The 23,319-nt window shown below is 36.1% G+C and overlaps 1 protein-coding gene across 2 annotated transcripts; it reads left to right on the forward strand.

The window, feature by feature from the left end:
* Positions 1-429: 429 nt before the first annotated feature.
* On the forward strand, positions 430-20,142 carry Manea (mannosidase endo-alpha). 2 transcript variants are annotated; one of them, XM_041667600.1, is made up of 5 exons: positions 430-552; positions 5,198-5,779; positions 8,927-9,036; positions 18,036-18,112; positions 18,837-20,142. In XM_041667600.1, the coding sequence occupies exons 2-5, from the start codon at positions 5,236-5,238 to the stop codon at positions 19,492-19,494; spliced, it is 1,389 nt and encodes a 462-aa protein (XP_041523534.1). In that variant the 5' UTR covers positions 430-552; positions 5,198-5,235; the 3' UTR covers positions 19,495-20,142. The 2 variants fall into 2 exon arrangements, with proteins under 2 accessions (XP_041523534.1, XP_041523535.1); XM_041667601.1 differs by lacking the exon at positions 430-552 and adding an exon at positions 2,148-2,229.
* Positions 20,143-23,319: the final 3,177 nt, after the last annotated feature.

A 23,319-nucleotide genomic window follows, 5' to 3' on the forward strand; every position in this document is an offset into this window, starting at 1 on the left:
CTGTAGCCTCTGCTACAAAAGTTCTTTTCTTTTCTTGCACCTGATTTATTCTCTATTTTTATTGTCCTTGGACATGTGCGATTCCTGGTAGACCTGTAATTTCCACCTATCTTTGTCTGTCTACTTCTGGTTTGCTCTCATTTATAAACTAAAACACATTTTTAGCTTTAAAATTTTGTAAACATTTAATGAAATATAAATAACAAGCAACATGACGACTTGACCAGTGTCACTGCTTAGTCTTAAAGGCTAAAATGTCAGAGATCTTAATGGGAATCTAGCCTTCCATGGCTTCTCCTGCTGCCTCCACTCTGACCCCTTGCTTGATACCAGAACATGCTTGGAGGCTCTAGTCCCGCCCAGCAGAGCCCCGCCCCGCAGAGCCCCGCCCCGCGGAGCCCCGCCCCCGAGCCGCGCCCCGCGCTGCCCTCTGGGAGGCGGGACGAGGCGGAGGCGGTGGCGGTGGCCGCTGCAGTCTTCCCTGGCAGAACTCAGGACTCCTTCCCTCGGTCCGGTCGGCGAGTCCCCGCTTGTGGCAGGCCCCAGCCCCAGGTGAGTAGCTGCGGGACACCTAAACCACGGCCCACGCGGACTCCACTGCTAGCGCCTGCGCGTTTGCCCGCCAGCCAATCGTAGGCCTCCTTCCCGCTGCGCCCTTTGACCCTGCGTCCCAGGCGCCTTGGAATCTAATCCCGCTCGGCCCGGACGCCGGCTTCCCGCTAGGTCAATGCCGGCAGCGCGTGGGAGCCCGACCTGGGCCTGCTGCCCGACACCCCACAAGCTGCAAGTTTTCCCTGAGGCGGTCCCCCACCCCTCCTCCTAGAGCCCCGAACTTTCGAGTGCGTCTGGAGGGCCCGGGCGATCGTGGCGCCCTTGTCCCAGCTTGGAGCCCCGAAGGCGGCCTGGACAAGTCCGCCCTCCGAGGTCTTTGTTCCCCTTTAACACGCTAGGCTCGGTACTGAGGACTTCCCTTCGCTGGAGGAGGGTGGCCGGTTTCTTTTCCATTTGCGGAGGAACAAGTTGAGGGTACTAGCGGTTAAAACTTTGGTTTTCTTGTGTCAAGGACTTATGGATAATAGAGGGGAAGATGGAGAAATCCTAAAAACTAACTAACATCAGCACTCGTGTGGATCTGTTTGTACGAGCTTAGAAAGACAAATAAATGAGACAGGACGGTACTCTGTAGGCGGCATTTTTAAAGAAAAAATGCAAATTTAATGTAAGTTTTGGTAAAACTAATTCAGATTTCTAAATCGCTTTTATGCAGTACTTTCTTGCACTCTAAGAGCGGTTTGTAAGCCATGAAAACCTCAATTTTACGGCTTGTAGTCTGTGTAATACAGAAAGCTGAGACTCTTACTCCATAGTAAGTAACTAGTATGTGATCACGAGCTGCCTTCTAATTAAGTGTGTACCGCAGTTTGGAAGGAAACCGTTGATTATTTCGTCTGTCGGCTTCCAAGGTGCAAAAATCATTGCAGTAAAGTCTTCTATATTTGAGGCCACCTAGGCCGGAGGCAGGAGCCCACGTTGCAGCCCTATGTTTTGCCCTTGCTGGGTGCTTGGTGGCAGGTTACTTGGCTGTTTGCCAGTTGGCTCAAAAGCTTGCAAAAACCTCATTTGCTTAGTTCCATCGCCGGTAACATGAAGTTCTGCTTCATAGATGGTTGTAAGGATCAAAAGGGAAGCCTGACTGGATTTCTGAATAAAGTTTGCAGTAAATCTGACCCGGAGCAAGACTCCAAAAGTTTCAGATGCGTTGTGTGTTCTTAGCACTAGTTTGGTCTGTCTCTAGGTACTTCTAGCATAAAATTAGAAGAACGTAGTATGAACACAGAAGAATAAGTAGGAGGAATCTTTATAATTTGATTATTTTAAAAGGGAAACTGGTGTTTCTGAGTTTCTAATATGAGCAGATACTTTTAAAATAATCATTTAGATCTCTTAGCTGTTAAGTATATAATACATTTTTATTGGAAATCACTAGACTTTCACATTAAATATCATTTTAAAATATTAAAAGCACCAAACATAAAAACAACATGGTTTCAGGAGAACCAGTTGTGGGACTCTGGGACATGTAAACTTCCCTTTGATGAGGACAAGTTGTCACTGGCCAGTACCTTGAGCTTCCTGCTTTTGAGAACCTCTACACCTGCAGTTGACTTGTAGAGGCTTTTTTGTTTTTCTCACAAGGAACTTCTGAAACCATTCTTTAGTTAAAACCAGGTGAGTAATTCCTTTGCCTGTCTCTTGCGAGAGCAGTGTTTTGGAAGTGTTCAAGCACTGTTAGTGTTTTAGTGTTTGTTTTAGAGTCCAGAGGCGTTGTGTTGGCACAGATATTAAGACAGTAATTTGTTTAGATGGACTTTAAAACTATTGAATTTTCATGAATTTTCTTTTATAGTATTGCTTATTATAGACTATTACTATATTATAGACATACTGCCCAAACACATGACAGTGTCAGAAACAGGAGGGCCAAAAAGTAAGCTTAAGAGTGATCAGTGATGATATTTGTTGGGATCTACTAGAGTACAAATAACCTCCATTTCTATGGGATAGAAAACTTGTACACATATAGTTTACACAGTGTACAGTGTTAGAAACGCCAGCATTAAAGGAAAACGCTGCTGCCTCAATAGAGCTTTCTACTCAGGAGTCTTTAGGAGAAGAATCAGGAAGAGGAGGCAGATTTCTGCTTTGTCTTGCACCTTGAATATTATTTTAGAGATAATAAAGACTATGCTTTATTGTTTGTATTCTGCAGGGTTAAGGGTCAAACCTAGAACCCAAGGAATTGTTCATTGCTAGGCATATGTTCTAACGCCTGAACGACATGCTCAGTTCCATATGCTGGGTTAGTTTTTATTATTAATTATTATTATTTTCATTTATGTTGAAACAGCCTATTTGTTTATTTATTTTGAGACAGAACCTTACTAGGTAGCTCTGGCTAGCATGGAAGTTCCAGGGTGGCCTGGAAACTCATGGAGTTCTACCAGCCTCTGTGTTACAGGTTCTGGGACTAAAGGTGTGTGTCACCACATACAGCTGCCATGTGCTACTTCTGGGATGTTGTCATGCCACCCATCTTTTCATCCTTATCGTCATAAGTAAATTGTTCATGGTTCATAATTGCTTAGTGATATATTATCAGATGGGAAATAAGTCTTCACGCGGACAAAAATCCTATGAGTCAGAGAACTGCAGTGGAGAAAAATGTAGAAACATCGGGCTAGGGAAGCAAAGATAGAAATTTGCACTTATTGTTACTACAGAGCTAAAATTTTTTAAATAATAATTTTTACCTATAGTTTGAAAATTTTATGTATGCTTACAGTGTATCTTAACCTTACCTACTCTCCACATTACAAATTTCCAGAATCCCAGAGTCCCATCTCCCAACTTTATGACCTCATAACTAATTAATTATTTTACTTAGTGCTGCACAAGAACACATGGGTGTGGGGTCATCTCCTGTGGTATGAGCAATGTGGAGGTGGCCACGCCCCGAAGAAAATGAGACTGTCTTCCTCCAAGTGTCATCAACTCCCAATATTCCTCAGCTAGATTCTGGGCCTTGGGTGAAGTGCTCCATGCTGGAATTTGTAATTCTCTAGTTCTTATTCAGTTAAGCACGGCTGCTATTGAGTTCTTAGCTGCAGCATCCAGGCCATGTCCAGAGGACAGCGTTTCAAAGTTTTCCTTTCTTACATTCGCTTTGTTCTTCTCCAGCAGCGTTCCATGTTCCGATGTTGTAGGGACAAGAAGATAGTTCCAACTAAGCACTTCTTTTCTGTTCTCAGCAATTTGTTCAATAATGAATCTCTTCATTAACTACAATCAATGACAGTAAGAAGTCTCTCTGTACAGCCAAGAGCGTCCCAAATCTATGAATATATAAACATTTAGAAGTCTGACCATCAAAACCTCTCCTGGAAACCCTTGACTTACCTAGCCATGGATTTTGACCATGTTACAGATAGCAGGCATGAACTTATCCCTGTAGAGCATGCTTTAAATGTAATCCAGAGAACAGCTGGTTACACACAGTAGGTACCAGTAGGCATATTTGGCAGATCAGTATTGTAGCACCAGGTAAGACCACTTATGGCTTTCCTACCCCAGCCACCTTCATAGCACCTTCCAGCACTATGAAAGATGGCCTAGCAGGGACAGAGCTCAGACGTTTCAATACAGTGATTGAAGCGACTTGTTAAGAAGATTGGGATACCCTTCGTGGTTGATCGCTAAAGATGGAATTGGTTTTGTGATGATATAATAGTCATTTGAAATGAATAAAATCTGTAATATAAGAAATAATGGTACAGCTTAAGGAATTAAATTTATAGGCAAGAAGTATGGGGGCAGAGATACAAAGGCAGTGTCCATAAATGCAAATTTTGGTTATGCATTGAAGGATCTAATAAAGGAACGAGAAATCACACACACACACACACACACACACACACACACACACATACAATCTTTAATGTCCTTTTTATGTTTCTTTCCTCATTTACTTCAAATCTTAAGTAATAATCAGTAATTAAACACTTGTCGTTTTTATTTTTTTTGCCAACATTATCTTGTCCATAAAAGAAATTATATCAAAAAACAAAATGATAAAACTTGATAAAGAGTCTCAGTGAGTTATCGAGGGTCCCATGATTAATATAATTTTCAAATTCCAAACTCAGTTGTGTTTCTGTTATATACCTTGACTAGTGCATTTCACCAGCCTAAGTCAACAATTCTAAGACCCTTTTTAAAACTTTATCACTGTTTTTGTGTTTTTACTGAAATGGCTCATAAATATGGACAATTAAGTGTTTCCTCTCATTAACTACCATTTTAAAATTTAGTCCTTATATATGAATTATTGACTTTTTATATTCTGTATACACAGAATTTATTCACATGATAAAAATATATTTTATTTTATTAAACAGATTCCTGAGTTCACCTGACTAAATGTTACTGGTGTATATATAGGGCTATTTCTAAATCAGTATCTCTTGTGTATGTATGAGTGTTTGTGGGCATGTGTGTGTGCATGCATGTTTTTTAATAGTATTTGGTGGTTTATTATAGTTTACTTTTTAATGTAGTCAATGGATTTTAGTTTTCATTTTAAATACTGTAGAAAACATTAATATTATTTACTAATCATCTTTTTAAAAATGAATTGCAGCAAACCATTCACAATTTTGGAATTTAAAGAATGTCATCATGGCAAAATTTCGAAGAAAGACTTGCATCATTTTGTCACTTTTTATTCTATTTATTTTCTCTCTGATGATGGGCTTAAAGTTGCTGAGGCCAAATACAGCATCCTTTGGAACTCCTTTTGGGCTTGACCTTCTTCCAGAACTTCATCTACCAAACGCCCCCTTGGGAAACAAAGCTGACTTCCAAAAGAGTGATAGAATCAACATGGAAAGAAATACGAAGAACTCAAAAGCTGCTGACGTGCCTGTGAGGCCACCCAAAGCCTCGGAGGCGACCCTGGAAGAACTGCCTCCTCTGAATTATTTTTTACACGTATTTTATTACAGTTGGTATGGAAATCCACAATTTGATGGCAAATACATACACTGGAATCATCCCGTCCTGGAGCACTGGGACCCTAGAATAGCTAAGAACTATCCACAAGGGAGACATACTCCACCAGATGACATTGGCTCCAACTTTTATCCTGAGTTAGGAAGTTACAGCTCTCGGGACCCTTCTGTCATAGAAACTCACATGAGACAAATGAGCTCAGCCTCGATTGGTTGGTAATTAGTTTATTTTATTTACATATATAAATAATGTGTGTGGACAAATAAATTACTTATCAGTTTTTATACTTTTATTAATTACGATCTTAATTCATATCCCTGAATTAAGCTGTACTTTTTTTTTTCCCCCTTGGGAAAGCTTAAGGAAAAGGGTCATGAGTTGACCCTGCCTAGCTAAAATTGGGATCACTGTTGCCCTCTTTACTGCTAATCCTGACCCCACTCAGGCAACTGTATCTGATTTCTGTCACTGTGAAGTTATGATTGTTTCTTTCCTAATGACAGCAAAATGTATTTAGCTAATCTGTTTGCTTGTTATGATTTGCATTGCACAGAATTTTGTAATTCACCTGTTGTTAAAGATAACAGTTTTAGTCATTGTTATTAGCGATAATATCTCATTATATGATTGAGGGTGTTTGCTTCTGTAGTTGTGTTGGGCATTTCAACTATTCTTCCTTTCTGTAGCATAACAGTGTGGCTTTATTACTCTAACTACTCCTTTTTAATTTCTGTGTCAGTTTCATTTTTATTTAATGTAACGAGGTTTTAAATGTTCCATTTTGCATTTCCACTTGTCCTGTTTATGGTCTTTTCTTCATCTTTTATGTGCCTTATCTGACACTAATGTGAGGTTTTCAATCTTGCAGTCTCTTTTGGCCTAGTACATGTAGTCATTCTTACTTATTTTTAATATCACTATAGCATTGCAGTGTAAACATTTAACTTAACTGGTGAAAAGTGATCAGTTATTCTTATGTCACCCATACCCCTCATCTTTTTCTTTTCTCTGTATAATTTCAGAGTACATATCTTTAATCATAAACCCTTACCAATGACAGTATATTATCTGGCGTCTGAGAAATGTAGAGTCTCTAGAGCCAACATCTGAGGGTTCTACATAGCCAGGTCTGTTGTCTTTGGAGTTCCATTAATAAAGCCTGATGCTTTATTTCCTTAGATTTCTTTATTGTGTTTGCTTGTATTTTATTGATTATTCTCTGAAACATGCTTTTGAGCTCAAGAAGAAGATAGCTTCCTGAGTGACTGCTTTGTCTTTGCTGTTGAGAATGCTGATGCTAACTCACCTAAGTATCTGCAGAAAGTGCAGCAGAGACACGTGAGCACAGGAAGGCAGGCTGCAGGCTGCTGCTTCCTAGAGCTGCTTCACTCCTAGAGGAGACTGACTTCCGGGATCATGGTCATTACTAGCTTAGTCACTTGGCTAGTACCTTTTTATTATTGAGTAGGTCTTTGTTGTCATGGCATTTCTTCTTGCCCTTTGCTTGATGATTCTATGCTATTAGATCAATAGCTGTTAGAAATTATTAGAATCATGGTTTGAATATGGAAGAATTCATTTTTCATAATTTTTGTGTGCGTTTTGGCTTTTTGATATGGGTTGCTTCCCTTATGTGTGTTTATTTTCATTGCTTTTTCTGAGAAGGAAGTTTGTTTCCTGGGCTGTATGTTGATCAGTTTTCTTCCAACTTTGGTTCTCACCAACATCATTATCTAGGTGCAACTCCCCTGTTCAATAGCCGTAACATTCCTGGATCTCTATCCACTATTAGTTCTTTGTTCTGTTCAATGTTTTGCTTTTTTGCTGTCCATGGATAGCAGACAAAGATAGCCTTTTCCCCCATTAGCTTTAATGAAAGGGCCACTTTGTTCCTCCAGCTAGAATTCTTATCTAACGTATTAGAACTATGAGAAAATTAAGTGTTGAAATCTAGGTCTCCTGCAGCTTCTTACTCTTTACTGTTTAAGAATTTCATCCATGCATTTAATATGTATTAATAAATCTAGTCCCCATTCTCTCCCCTCCAGTTCTTCCCCTAGCCCCCAGCCACCATCACTTTTCGTTTTCAAACTTATGTGCTTTTTTTATAAACCTACTGAGTCCAGTTAGCGCAGCTGATATGTGCATGATAAGGCCATCTCCTGAAACATGGATCACCTCTTAGTGACCACATCCCTGCAGAAAACTGATTTTTGCTCAAATAACAACCTTCAGATTGTCAATAGTTCCTCAGCTAATGGTGACACTGGATTAGCCCTGCCCCTCTCCATGGTAGAATTTTGGCTGCTTTGATTTCTTAATTCTACAAGCTTTCCTTTATATAAGATTATTTCTTTCCTTTTGTAGAAAAAAAATATTGATTAGTTGAGATACCCATGCTGTCTGTCTCTACTGTCCTGCATTTCTCTATTTATATTTGGAGTTTTGAAGTGTTTGTCTTAAATATGTTAACTGTAGTTAATGATTTCTCTGTAGTCTGGTGTTTCTAATACCTAAAGTGTAATTTCTTAGTACAGAAATAAGTGAGTACTGTGGGGAACAATTCCAATCAGTTTGCCTGTATTAAATCTTAAGTTAAATTATATTTATGTGTTTAAAAATTAAAACCCTAGCATATGGGTGCTTATAGAAGTTTTATTCATAGTTGCCAAAATTTAAAAGCAACTAGCATGTCCTTTAATATGAACATTAAACATCCACACAATGGATATGCAGCAGTAGAAAACTATGACTGAGTCATGAGACATCATGAAAGACCTACAATACAAATCGCCAAGCAAATGGGTCCAGTTGTAGAGCACTACATACTTTATGATTTCAGCTCTATGACATTCTGGCAAAGGCAGAATTATAGAGGGTGAAAAATCAGTTACTGCTGGGTGTAAACAGGGAGGAGGGCTACATAGGTGGAGACCTAATGTTTATAGTAATTCAGTCTGTCTGGTACCATAATGTTTAGCTTATGAACTTACAGTTTTGTTAGACTCTACAGGACTGCTTGACATTAGTAAAAACTGTGGTCATTAGTTAACAATAATATGATGGTACTGTCCATCAAACATAGTAAATACTGCAAATAGTATGTGAATGTAAATAACTGGAGGAGAGGGTTGTGGTCTGTAGGAGACCATTTAGAAGGACTACGTGCCTTCTTGCTAAGAGACTTAATTATTCTAAAATGTGTAGTATGTTAATTTGAAAAGATATCGGTTGCTTAAAATAGTTCATAAATATTGGATAAAGTAATCAAATTGCTGTAATATCCTTTGAATGTACTTGGAACTCATATGGCGATCACTCTCCTTGCTTTTCATTCTTCGTTATGCTTTACTTTTAGGAGTCCTGGCCCTTTCTTGGTACCCACCTGATTCGAGTGATGATAATGGAGAAGCTACTGATCACTTGGTACCAACGATTATGGATAAAGCTCATAAATATAATCTGAAGGTATTTAATTTGTTTTCAAACTATTTTTATCATTGTTACCTCTGGATAGTAATACTATGTTAATTACTCATTTTAATTAAAATTTTATACATGTAGAAATGTTTTAAAATATTACTTCATAAAAGTTTGTTTTATGAAACAGAAGTATTCTAAAAAATGCTTGTTTTAATAATTGAAATTCTAATGCTTATCCAATTATAAGATACCCCTTGCTTTTTTTTTTTTTTGTAACCATGTGTTATATTCATCTACTACATTTTGTATCTTTTTTTAAACAGGGACTCATTATGTAGCTCTGAGTGGCTTGGAGTTTGTTATGTAGACCAGATTGATGAACTCACAGTAATCCTCCTGTCTCTGCCTCTCAAGTGCTATGATTAAATACATGCACCCATTTATCTGTATTTATTAGGAAGAGAAAGGTTTTATGGATTCCTTTGTAAACAGACTATTAGAAATTAGTGAAGTTTATGTCTGGATATGCTTTAAATGTCAAAAGTGACTGTGTTTAACTATATAACTTTACATCTTTAAAAAGTGGTTAGAAAATAAATTCCTGTCCAAATATTTTTTTTTTTTTTATTTTTGAAATTTTAAACTAAGTCTTTGAGAAATTTGTACAGGTGCTTTTTGTTCATAGTCACAATATCTCCTGTCAGATTCACCCCCTCTTACCTGCCCTCCCTGTCTCTGTTTCGCTTTCTCTCTCTATATATATAGGTTCTAGGTCCTAGAGGAGAACTTACTACTATTATTCTGCTAAATGGACATGGTATTAAGCTAAACTCCTAGTGATTTACTGTTATACCCATCGTTCTACCCATAGAGATACTTGTTTCTGCAGTACATATATATATTTCTCTCTCTCTCTCTCTCTCATCCTCCCATCAAGTCCAGTTTATGCTGTCCAATATTCTTGGATGTTTGGCCTTCCATTGGAGTTTGGTTGAGATCTCCCTGCCTCTGCCTCCTGAGTGCTGGGATTAAAGGCTTGTTACACTACTGCCCAGCTCTAGTTTCTCTTCAAATAGTATAAATCTTTTGTATCTCTTATATCTGTCTTTTATCTTATTTCTATAACTAAGAGTTAAAGTTCTCTATTGACTTCAGCATGTAAAAAAAGGGTTGACACCCTTCTGTGGTGATGCTTTGAATCTTTTCCATTTAGTGTGTTGTTGAATATAAATATGCCATATTATGTCAAAGTGGGTACCTTTTCTTCTTAGGGTTTAAGGAATTCTTTTTCTTATTTTCCTGTGTTATGAAAAAATTTTGTGCTTTTTCTATATCTATTTATTTCTATCCTTGAACCTAGTTATGTAATTTCTTACCTTTGTTGATTTGCATGGTTTGAATAAGTCTGTTATTGGGCATTTCAAGAACGATTAATTGGAAGATATTTAGGTATTCCTTTAATCTTATTATGTGTGTAGATATGTTAATGATCTTCTTGTTTTAATTTTAGGAGGACATATGTTCCTAGAAATGTATCCATTACTTCAGAATTACACAAAATATTGGAACATATGTTTGGAAGTATGCCCTACAGTCTTATGTATGTCATTTCCATACTCCTTCTTTGATCTATATATTGGTTAATATTAAGTGACATATTCTTTCCTAGTCTTGTCTATTTTGAATTGTGAAATGCCTGTATCTCTTCCTAGATTTAGGAAATTTGACATTTTGTTTTATGGAGAACAACTTTTAGTATTTTTCACTTTTGTCTATGTCCTTGATTTGTAAATTGATTTTTTAATTATATCCTATGTGTCTCACTTAATTATATCCTATGTGTCTCACTTAATTATATCCTATGTATCTCAATTATATCTTATGTATCTCACTTGCTTTGCTTATACTTTCTTTTTGTTTTATCTTTATTGATGCATTAATGTTCTTAATTATTTACTCTTCAAGCCTTGGTCTTCTGTGTTTTCTTTGATCCTTTCATTGGTAAGGGTTTCTACTAATTTGTTTTTTTGTTTTGTTTAGTTATTTCTTGTGTTTTATTTTTACGTTAAAAATCTACATAATAGTTGGACAAATAGTTTCTAAAATGGACCAAATATAAAATGTTTTAGGCTTTTTGGGTTATACGATATCTTTAAAAGATATTTTTTAAATCTTCTTTTATTATATTTTTGGTATGAAAATTTTTTTTCACACAATATATTCTGACCATGCTTTTTCCTCCCTACTCCCAGATTCTACTCACCTTCCCAAGTTCGTGTCCTTTCTCTTTTAAAAAATAAACACCAAAGAAAAACTAATAAACAAAACCAAGAAACTTGCATACATACATAAAAATACAAACAGAAACCATAATATGCACACAGATGACCAATAAGACAAATATTGCCCACATAGAACAGTATGAGATGAAAAGTCTATAAAAGCTTTGAGTTTGTTTTGTATTAGCCATCTACTACAGGGCATGGGGCCAACCTGAAGCATGGTCAATATACCCAGTGAGATATACTTTTTTCCTTTGCAAGTGGATGTCAGTGCAGATAACTTCTTGCATAGGTATAGGAACTTACATAATTCACATCCACTTAAACCACTCAGCACTGTGACCCAGTCTACTTAAACCTGTGCAGGAACAGTGAGTGATTTCCCTATGTTCTGTGAATCCATATGTACACCCTATTATGTCTAGAAATGTTTCCTTGGAGTCATTCATCCTTTCTGGTTCTTACAGTCTTTCATCTCCTTTTATGAGCTCTGAACGGAGGTGTTTGATAAATATCCCAAATAGTAGTACTAAGTGTTCTAAAATTTTTTACTCTTTGTACATTATCAAGTTATGGGTTTCTGTATATTTCCATCTACTACCAAAGAAAACTTCTTTGATGATGGCTGAGACACTGATCTGTAGATGTAGCAAAATCTTGTTAGAAATCATTTTGTTACTATACTCCATAGAGCATAGCAGTAGTCCGTGATTTTCCTCTAGACCTATGGCCTATCCAGTCTCAGGCTCTGGGCTACCCAGCAGGGCCATGCATGGCTACCAACTCTTGGAGTGGACCTCAAATGAGAGTAGTTGGTTACTCCTACAATGCTTATGTCACTATTGCAGGTGGTCACCATTGTAGATCGCAAATTTGTATCTGGGTTGGTTTTTAGCTTTCTTCTCTGGTAGTGTGTAGAGTACCTTCTAGTCCCATGAATATTCAGTGTGAAGGAACTACAAGGTCAACGTTTCCAGGTTCCGTGACTTATGCAAGTGTTATATTCAGTAACAGTTTAACACTGAATTTTTCAGTTAGCTTTTCCCAGATTTTCATTTGATTTTTTAAGTATTTATTTATCCATATTAAATTTATTTCATATCATGCATTGATCACCTTTTTTATCTAGGTGCTAATATTCTTTTTTATTTTTTTTATTTTATATACTAGCCTCAGTTCCCCCTCTCTCCTTTCCTCCTACCTTCCTGCTTTTCCCCGTCCTATCCCTATCCACAACTTAGAGGAGCTAAGGCCTTCCTTAAGGTGTCAACAAAGTCCTGTATATCAAGTTGAGTCAGGACCAAGCCCCTGCCACCTTGTATTAAAGCTAAGCAAGCTATCTTACCATAGGGAATTTATGTCCTTTTAGAATTTGCTCAGTCTTCTTTTGTATTATCCTCTTGAATTCTTTCTCTGGTATTTCATTCTGGATACCTTGTTTTGGAAATCTTATTACTGTTGAATTGGTAATTTTGGGAGGAGTCCTATTTTCTTTACTTTCGTGATCATTATTTCTTTGTTAATATTTGCATAGCTAAGATTAGGTCATTGTGGATTTTTATTATATGTCCTTTATTTCTTGTGTTGAAATTAGAAATTCTTTTTGGCATTTTTCTTCTGGGACTAGTTTGTGTAGCACGAATAATATAAACCCAGAGACAGATATTAGGGTTCAACCTGAAGATCAGAAAACCAGAGCAGCCAGCCACAGGCTCTTACATCTACCTCAGACCAAAAATGGGTGATCCTGCCTCCATGAATCCTCAGATTGAGACTGAGACTGAAACCTGTCTCCTCCTGTTTTATATCCCTCTCTAGGGCTGGGATTAAAAGTGTGCACCACCACCACCCTGCCTCACTGGCTAACTAGTATGAGATTAAAGGTGTGTGCAATCACTGCCTGGGCTGTATGGCTGAGTAGTGTAGCTGCTTTGCACCGATCTTCAGACCAGCTTTGTTTATTAAAGCACAAATAATATACCACTATTTATTTGAGGCAGAGTTAATATGTCTTTGCCTTCTGTCTCATATATTAGACTTATAGCTCACTTCCTCAGGGGGGCATCAAGTATAATATCCAGCTCAACTCCAATAGAGTATTTGAGGAGAACGCCACTGATGGGAAGACCTTCTATGGAAACTAAGTAATAGTTAAAAACAGCTATCTCCCCTAAGTCTAATGATCACTAAGAAATAAAGAAGAGAATATTTGCTGGTATATCACCTACTAACTGTAGGTATGGAAAGACAGTAAATTGAGTGTCACCAGGAACTCATATAAAATAGTAAATAGAAGAGAAGAATTGGGAAAGTGTTAGGGAAATCAGACCCTAAAGATTGTTGACATTCGAAAATTGCATTTAGGAGTCTGTAGAAGAGGGGCTGGGAAAGAGAACAAGATGACACGAAGTAGAAATGAGAGAGAAAGTATATGGGCTGAAAGACAGAATACTTGAGAGGACACAGTGGAAATAGTGTTAAATCTAATAGAGCAATATAAGAAATAAAAACAAATACTTAGCGAGAATGAAGATTTTAAAAAAAATTAAAATTAAATAAAAATACCAGTTTAAATTTCTTTCATGATTAGAACATCAGGAAAAGCTCTCTTCTGCCTGAGAAGTCTTATTAAATGATCGTTGCTACTGAGAGAGGTGTTTACCTTTCTGTGCAGTTCAGATCTGACTATGCAGAGTCTCAGTAGTGACCCGTAAGTTTGCCTGTGGGGTTGAATTTCTGCCTGGTTTCAGAAGCGAAGTTCACCCTTCCTTAGATGATTTCTGACCCTTGACATGGGTGGGGTGTTGTTGCCTAGGCCAGTTCCCTTTTCCCAAATGTAATTGGTGATCTCACTAACCTTGCCTAGAGTTCAGTGTTGCCTGTACCACCCTGTTCCTGTGTCACTTTGCAGCTAACAGTTTTCATCCTGCTGAGGCTCAGCCTGCCTGTGTCAATGGTCTTAATATGACTTTGTTTATTCCACAGAGTTTTAGATCAGATGAACTCCCATGAGGGGTTCTGAGGTTCTCTGGGTCTCTCTTGGGGTTGGAGTTTGGAGACATGGGTATGTACTGTTTTCTATGCTTCCTAGCAATATATTTAATTGCTTGTACCTTCTCCCTCTTGCTCCAACATACTATGTGACATCTTAGGGCAGAGGCAGAGATTTCCCACCACCTGTGTTATGCAGTCTGTTAGTCTGACTTTAAAAAAAATTTCTTTCTGTCTTTGCTTCTGGACATTTATCTTTTCTCTTTTCTTTTATGGATCTAAATTAGGGGGAGGAAGGATTTTCTTTTGTAGTTTGTATTACAGTCTGTCTTTTTTTAAAAAATACATAAAGCTAACTTAAATATTTCCGTAGCCCTAAAGAAAGTCTTGATAGTATCTCTCAAATAAATTGACAGGAGCTATGACATGACATGCTCCACAGTGTCATTCAGTGAATGCTCATCGGCGTTTGGAATCTGCAGTAGTCACATCTTCAAGTCTGGAACTGCAACTGAGGTTGATTAAGTCATTGGTTTATTTTTTTCTCAAAAGAAATCCAAGGCCCCTGATCTGTCCAGTCTGTGCCCCAGTGCTGTTGTGGACAGTAATGGAACTGGACATTTTCGTTTACTGAGGTTTTTAAAGATAAAGTAGTTAGAATATCATTATACATGAAAATAGACTGCTTTTAATTCTACTGAAAGCTCTCATATGGAAGAGGAAATGAATGAAGACCTTGGCCGATCATTGTTTCTCTAACATTAGCAACATACTTGTTCTCTCCATTCTTTAGATTTAATATTTAATGACCAGAAAATATAAAATTTGATAAAATACTGTTCTCCATTTTTTTCTTGCAAATATTCATGTTTCCCCAAAGCTGAATAAAGATTGTTTGCCCTCAGTAGCTCTTCAAATTACCAGATTTATTTTGAAAATTGTTTAATAATTATACTATATTAATGTGACATTAACTTCTACAAATACATTTCTGTTTATTTATTTATTTTTGGTTGGGTTGATTTTACAGTTCTCTCTGTTTGGAATTTAAAAAGTGTTTAGTTTCACTTTTGTTATTACTTGTTTAGAAATAGAGGTTCTAGGTAATGGCTTTGCCTTACAGTTAAGCTTTTGTTATAGTCTATTAGTTTGATTACATAATAGCTTTAGTCACTAAATATTTTGTATCTGCAGTTTTGATTATTTTAAACTAAAAGTCATGTTTTTAATTATAATTGAAGAAACACAGTTAATAAAACATGTTTGAGGAATTAGTGACTTCTTTTGCATAAGTTTTCCCATGTTGACAGTTTTCCCAAATATAAATCAGTAAAATCTAAATCTAAATGGTGACTAGTTTTTTCAAGGTAATTTTTTTGTGTATGCTTGTATTATTCTTTGGAGCAGACCCTTGAAGCCTTGTAACTGTAATTCCAGAGGGCATTGAAGCCACAGTTATAAGGATCACAGCTGGATGCTTTCAGCTTACTATGTCATGTCTATGTAACATCCTGAGAAAACAACCGTTGAAACAGCTGCTATAGATGTGGAGGAGCTGATTGGTAGACACTGCCACTGTTGAGCACAGGCCTGTTCCCTTGTCCTTCTTAGGAAGTGAATATTTCCTGTCCAGTAGATGATAGGTTCTCTGCCTGGCCTGTTTGGGCTAATGAATTGTCAGAAAATATGATGCATGCCACGTGCTTCATGTTTGTACTTGTGTTGGCTTTAGTATAAGAAGAAACTCCACCCTTCCCTAGAATCCAAATGACTAAAACTGTGGAACTTATTTAAACTTGATCCACAGTCTAGAACAAATCCATCACAGTAATAAATAAAGTTTATGTGCATCAAATAAAATTGAAAGTTAAAAATTGTGAGTGTTTGTTATACAACATCATCACATCAGATCCCAAGGAAACCAAAGACCTAACAACATAAAATTAGTTGGAGTAATCATTTCTTTCCCCGAGGAGTATAAGGGCAAAAAAAACCCCACCCCAGTTGTTGAATACTTTATATTTCAATAAATTTAACATTTTATTATGAAGTAACAAGTTCTTTAACCTTTGCGTAAATCATTTGTCTAATAATAATGGCTTTTAATCAGTTATGTTTCTCAAATGAGGAGTATACATTCACAGTGAGAACTTGGCAAATCTTACCTAAATGGTATGTAATTAGACCACCTAGAGTTTAATTTGACAATTGTTTAGTATACATTGAAATCATTAATTCAAGCTTGCAGATACTCATGCAGTGTACTCTGCAGCAGATTCTGTTCTACGTATGAGCAGTATTAGGAAAGAGAGCTGGATATGTTTGTACACACCTGTAATGTTAGGTGGAAGGTAGAGGCAAGAGGATGGGGGCTACAAAGCCAACCATATCAAAACTGAAAAAAAAAAAACAGGTTTTGTCTCCTATATAGCAAATTTGCAGTCTACTAAAGAACAAAACGGTAGAGGCAAGAGGATGGGAGCTACAATGCCAACCATATCAAAACAGAAAGAAACAGATTTTATCTTCTGAATAGCAAATTTGCAGCCTACTGAAGAACAAAACCAAATACAAGTTAAGTTCTGGAAAGAGAAAATGACTACATATTTGACATTAGCAGCTATATAGGTGGAATGCCTCACCTGTGTATGATATAAAGGTTCCCAGTGAAGTCAAGGGATGGGGGAATTAAGGGAGAAGTGGTTTGGCTACAGGGTTCAGAGAGTTTGGGTAAAGCCAGTATCACAAGTGTGAAATGGAATTCTTACGTGATTCACATTCTCTAAAAACCATGCACACAAATTTAATTTCATGTATCTAATTCTGTCATTTAAAATTCATTTTACTGTTAGTGTAATATTTTTCTGAAAAGAAGAGTTAGAAATAGTGAAAAAATCCGTTATTAATTAAAAAATATAAAATTAATTAGTTGAGAAGTTCTAAATATATAACTTTGAATTTGCAATATATATATCTACACTTGATGGAAGAAGCTGATCATTTATGGTCTGCAGCTTTGAAAGCAGATTGTAAGGATGTCTTGACCTGAGTTTGTTATTGCCAAAACCTTACATCATTGTGCTCTTATAAGTAGAGAATGATTGATTTGCTAAATGACCTGACTTTAAAAATACTTCTGTGAAAATTTACTAATGAAAATACATTGTGCTTTAATTGGATAATTAACAAAAGAATTAAGCTTGCAGTACTGTAAAAGTCTTGTCAAACAGGCAGTCCCATTTAAAATATAAGATTCAAACAATTTTATTAGATTACCAATAAAATAGACTTGATATGGATAACTCAGTGAATTTAAGAATACTTTTTATGATTATCTTTTTAAAGTTCATTATTCCTTATGCTGTTTATCTTACTAGTTAGAGATAGTGTACAAAGCCAACCTGTTTATTAGACATAATTTGTTCAACTTGATTATGTACAACTAATATGTATAGGTAGGTATAGGTAGGTACCACACATTGTATCCAACAAACTGGGGCCTATTAGCAACTGACTAGACCCATACCAACTTCTTTATTTCAAAACTCGAGTCAGCGGCCACCTTATACAGTAACAGAGGCTGGCGTATGAGATGCTTCACTTAGGTTAGCTGTGAAAACTCTCAGTATTATCTACCAAGATTTATTTAGTAACCACTAAACTCACTAAATTTTCACTTTAATGTTGTTGAATTGACAGCTTGTTAACAATGCAAAATATACTTTCATAGATAATGCTTTCTTTAATTGATTTTTTTCCCTGTTTTTTTAGGTCACCTTTCATATAGAGCCGTATAGCAATCGAGATGATCAAAACATGCATAAAAATGTCAAGTATATTATAGACACGTGAGTTTCTTCAATGTTCATAGTTACGCTCTTTGATCTGGTAATGGGAATTGGCTTATGATCTGTCATTTCTGGTAATTTTACCACAAGTAAACTGACAAACATTCTCAGGTTCTTACAGTTTACTTTTTGCATGAATAAAAGTTGCTACTTTAGCTATTTTTATATACCTTAAAAGATATGTATGATTTCCTTTTGTGCTCATTTTACATTTCTGTTTTTAAAATCTTATGAATATACATTTTGTCTTTTAAAGGAAGGTTCAAATGAAATATGAACTAATTTTATAGCAGTGTTTGCATATCTTCATTTGTATCTAGAATAACAAAAAAAAGAATTTTATGATTATTTTCATTCTTATAAAGTACTTTACTGTTAAGATTTTCTGAGGTATTTCATTTTACAAAGAATCCTCTCAGCAACAAATGGACATCTGTCATTGATAAGATAAATAGGTTTTTCCATTTGTGTAGTTCATAATAGACTTTTATAGCTTTAATCACCATTTGTTAACTTTGGCATGAGATAATTAACCTCCTGTTTGAAGTATACCAGTGTCTCATAATGTATGAAATTAAAAGTATGATTGCATTAGCATTATTATGCTTCCATAACTGACTCACTGAAGATTGGGAACAGTGTGCTCAAGCTCTCAAATCATTGTCAGTTCAGTGTATAATTTTATTGTGACATATTCTCACTTTTCAATGTTTCTTTATTGTAGATACGGAAACCATCCAGCCTTTTATAGGTACAAGACAAGTACGGGGCAATCTCTGCCTATGTTTTATGTCTATGATTCCTATATAACAAAACCTAAAATGTGGGCCAATCTGTTAACACCTTCAGGATCTCAGAGTGTCCGCGGTACTCCTTATGATGGATTGTTTATTGCACTTCTCGTAGAAGAAAAGCATAAATATGATATTCTTCAAAGTGGTTTTGATGGAATTTACACATATTTTGCCACCAATGGTTTCACGTATGGCTCATCACATCAGAACTGGGCAAACCTGAAGTCATTTTGTGATGAGAACAACTTGATGTTTATCCCAAGTGTAGGCCCAGGATACATTGATACAAACATTCGTCCATGGAACTCTCAGAACACTAGGAACCGCATCAATGGGAAGTATTATGAAGTCGGTCTAAGCACTGCACTCCAGACCCACCCCAGTTTAATCTCCATCACCTCTTTCAATGAGTGGCATGAAGGAACTCAGATTGAAAATGCTGTCCCCAAGAGAACCACTAACACAGTATACCTGGATTACCGACCTCATAAGCCAAGTTATTATCTAGAACTAACCCGAAAATGGTCAGAAAAATACAGTAAGGAAAGAATGGCATACGCATTAGATCAACAGCTGCCTGCTTCGTAATGTATATTATAGTTTATTTATCAAATTGCCTAACTTCAGTAAACATCCTATGTTTTGATTATGAAGAGAAAACTGTCAAACTCAATGTGCATTTGGCTACTGTTCCCTCTGCCAGTTACTTCATTTTTATTTTTAAAAGAAGATATCACTTGTTCTATACAGAACCATACAAAGAAAACATCTCATGAGAGATGTCATGCGGTAGCATTCTTTATGGCGTATTTTTCTGAAGTTTGAATGGGATGGCCATTTAGGTTTCTGTTTCACAGTAGAGAAAGTGCTTGCATTTATAAACTAGCTAACATGCAGGTAAGCTGTACTTGTATTCTGAATCCAAAGACAGGAGCATGTACGTGTTAGGTACATCTGACCACAGAAATAGAGAACAAAAGGACAGTAGATGGATATGCATCATTTCTGAACTCTTTGCTGGCTCTCAGTTTTGTTCGTATTCAGTTTTTGGCTGGCTTCCCCTAGTGATCAAATGCACTTGTCAAATTTCTTGTGAGCAAAAACTTGTTTAAATTACAGGCTATTTTATTTTATTTTCTAATCTGACTGTTAGCCATATTCTTTTTTAAATTGTTTTTATTGAGCTATATATTTTTCTTCACTTTCTTCCTCCCCTCTCCTATCCTCTCTCATGATCCCCACGCTCCCAATTTACTCATGAGATCTTTTCTTGTTCTACTTTCCATGTAGATTAGATCCATGTATGTCTCTCTTGGGGTCCTCTTTGTTTAGGTTCTCTGGAGTTGTGAATTGTAGGCTGGTTTTTCTTTGCTTTATGTCTAAAGCCACTCATGAGTTATATTTCTGGATCTGGATTACCTCACTCAATGTTATGATTCTAGATCCACCCATTTGCCTGCAAAATTCAAGATGTCATTATTTTCTGCTGTGTAGTACTCCAGTGTGTAAATGCACACATTTTCTTATTCATTCTTCAGTCGCGGGGCAAGACAGGCTTTGTGCAGAGCATTCATGGTGTCATCACTTGAAGACTCGGGGCCTGCAGTGCCGAGTGCTTTTGCATGTTTAATGTCCCTGTTTGCTCTGCTGAATAAAGACTAGAAGCATTAGGATGTAGCTTAGGAAATGGTAGCAACTGCTTCTATGTTATAAAAAAAAAAAAAATTGTTTCTCAGTCATCATAAGGTTTCTGGAATTCAGATACTCTATTTTTAGGGCATCTTGTCAATCTTTCTAGTCTCATTTTCTTATTCATATGTTAAAATTAAATGTTCACCAGAGACTACTGAATTGACTATGAAAGTATAATGTTAGAATTTTATTCATTTTACTAAAAATAATACAGAAAATTTACTTATAACTGCAAAATTAGAGATAGATACAAATGATTTTAAGGTAGCACCATATTTTTGAAGTATATGCTTATATGAAAAAGTCTTTTACAGTGTCTATTAAGTTAAAAAGAAAATAACAGTGATCCATAGCTGTCATGTGGTTAAAAATTGATAACTTTTATGCTAAAAAGAAATTATTGTAAAAATGAAAAGGTTTTTTAAAAATCTACTGAATTCAATATTTATAATTATAATAGAAATATCAGCTAGTCTAGCTAATTTTACACAAATGTTATTTATTAACTCTACTGAGAGAATCAGTTGAGTCATGTTAACAAATAACACATGCCAATCTCCAAAGCATAAAGACATTCCGAAAGAGACTAGTTCTGGAATTGGCCATAAAACACAGCAGAGAGGAAACATCTTTTAGGGTAAGGGAGACTGATGAGTAAGTGCAAGCATGAGGGCCTAGATGTGAACACCCAGAACTCACATAGAGATGAGCTCACTAGCATCCATGTTCTACTCCACTGCTCCTGCAGAGCTGAGCAGTGTAGACAGGAAAGAGCCTGAGAGTGTGTGAGCCAGCTAGCCTGCTGTACACAGCAGCAAACAAGATCCTGACTCAAAAACGGTGGAAGGCAAGGATCAACATACAGGGTGGTTCTCTGACATGGACACCCACCCCATGTCACATTTACTCTCACAGTTACTTATGAATATTTGCAGACACACAGAGAGAAGTTTAACTTATTTTTCAAGCAATGCTTTTGGAATAAAATCTTTTTGAAGAGAAATACTAACCTTCTAAAATTTAAACTTTCCAATGATCATAGAATTATTAGGCCACAGAAAGTTATGAGAATAATAATCTGGCATTTTCCAGGATAAATTCTAAGAGTAATAATATAATATTTAATATTATCAAGCATCTTCATTGGAATAAGCAGAAATATAACCTGTAGATTTTTAATTGCTCCTATGTTAAAAATGAATTATCAATGCATAGTATTTTATAGTATATATTGCTTTCTTCATTCCTTATGTTGCATTTTATATTTGAGTCTCCCGTGACGAAAAATGAATTTTATGAAACAGTTCTGTGATTAAGGGAAAGTCTATGAAAATTAGGAAACACAACTGTCAGTTCAACTGTAGCTTCTGGCAGCTCACTCTAACACCAGAGTTACCCCCTTCTGGTTTCCACAACCAAATATTCAACCAACTTGGAGCAGAAATTCTCTGAGTATGTTCAGGGTACTGTTTCTATCCTGGAAGCCGTACAGTATAACCACAATTTACATTTTTCTAGCTATTATAAGTAAGCTGAGATGATTTCAAGTGTACCTGAGGATCATTCTAGGCTATGTTCAAATATACTGTTTGACTTTTTCAAAGGACCAGAGAATTTTCAGCCATTTTTAGCTCTGGGTCCTGGAGCCAGTTCCACACTAGTACCAAGGGATGGCTATATTAGCAATTGTTGCTAATGATTGTTAGAGAAACACCTTCAGAGCACCCAACCCCCACCCCTTAGGTTCCTCTGCTGTCTGACTGGAAACACAGCTGGGATTGCAATGATCACAAATAAATTTAATCCATTAATCCAGTTTCTATTTTTAAAAATCTGTTTGTATTCAGCAAACTTAAAAAAGGTATAATATGTGCAATGCTTGGATTATAATCAATTATTTTGTAAGGTATTTATTTTGTGGGATTAACCCATCTAATTGTTTAGATTGTAGAGAATAACCAGGTCTTTTTTTGCTTTTAAGAAATAATTATAAAAGGCTCCCCATAGTAATGCTTATCTGAATTGTGTATTAACTTGTTTATCTTCTTTTATTTATGTGTGTAATTTGGAAAATGATTTATTTTGTAATATGTTAATTTTGTTTAATAAAAACAAACAAAAATGATGTTCTTAATTGAAAATCTGTTTATTGTTAACTTGTGATAACTTTTATTTGATTTCTTATTAGTATAGGAGAGGTAGTATTTAGTCAGTATGAGATGGAGCACTTACAAGTATATTTAACTTTTTGTATTCACATAAATGCCAGTTTTTGTTTAATTCTGGAGATGTGACTTTTTAAGTCTTAAAAAAAATTTAAAAAATTTATTACAAAATATAAAAAAAAATATTAAAAAATTTGAAATTCTTTTGTAACTTTTGCTTCGGTACAATTTATACATTACCTCCGATGAAAACTAATCTAAAATAGTGAAGTAACAAGCCTCAATTGAATGACCACACCCATAGTTATGGGCCTTGTAAACTGGTGACAGTTACTTAGTTTAATAATGGTGACGTCCCAAGCTTATAGAGCTGCAGCAACAGACCTTTACAACTGTCAAAATATCATAGCTGTAGTAAGCCAGCTTGCTTTCTTAGTTTCTCTTTCAGATATTTTATTATTGCCATGTAGAAACAGTGCTGGTTTGTATGTTATTATCATGGCCCACCGCTGTGCTAGATTTATGTACTCAAGCACTTCTGGGTAGAATTAGGAGG

This window comes from Microtus oregoni, unplaced genomic scaffold (genome assembly GCF_018167655.1).
Source record: "Microtus oregoni isolate MIOR12 unplaced genomic scaffold, Mior012 000017F_ref0000208, whole genome shotgun sequence".
Taxonomy (NCBI): domain Eukaryota; kingdom Metazoa; phylum Chordata; class Mammalia; order Rodentia; family Cricetidae; genus Microtus; species Microtus oregoni.

What these genes read in the sequence shown, in the direction of transcription:
- Manea (XM_041667600.1), top strand. Translation starts at nt 5,236, where the DNA reads ATGGCAAAATTTCGAAGAAAGACTTGCATCATTTTGTCACTTTTTATT. An exon ending in AATGAGCTCAGCCTCGATTG is followed by an intron (nt 5,780 to 8,926) that starts GTTGGTAATTAG and finishes CTTTACTTTTAG; the next exon opens with GAGTCCTGGCCCTTTCTTGG. An exon ending in GTCAAGTATATTATAGACAC is followed by an intron (nt 18,113 to 18,836) that starts GTGAGTTTCTTC and finishes TCTTTATTGTAG; the next exon opens with ATACGGAAACCATCCAGCCT.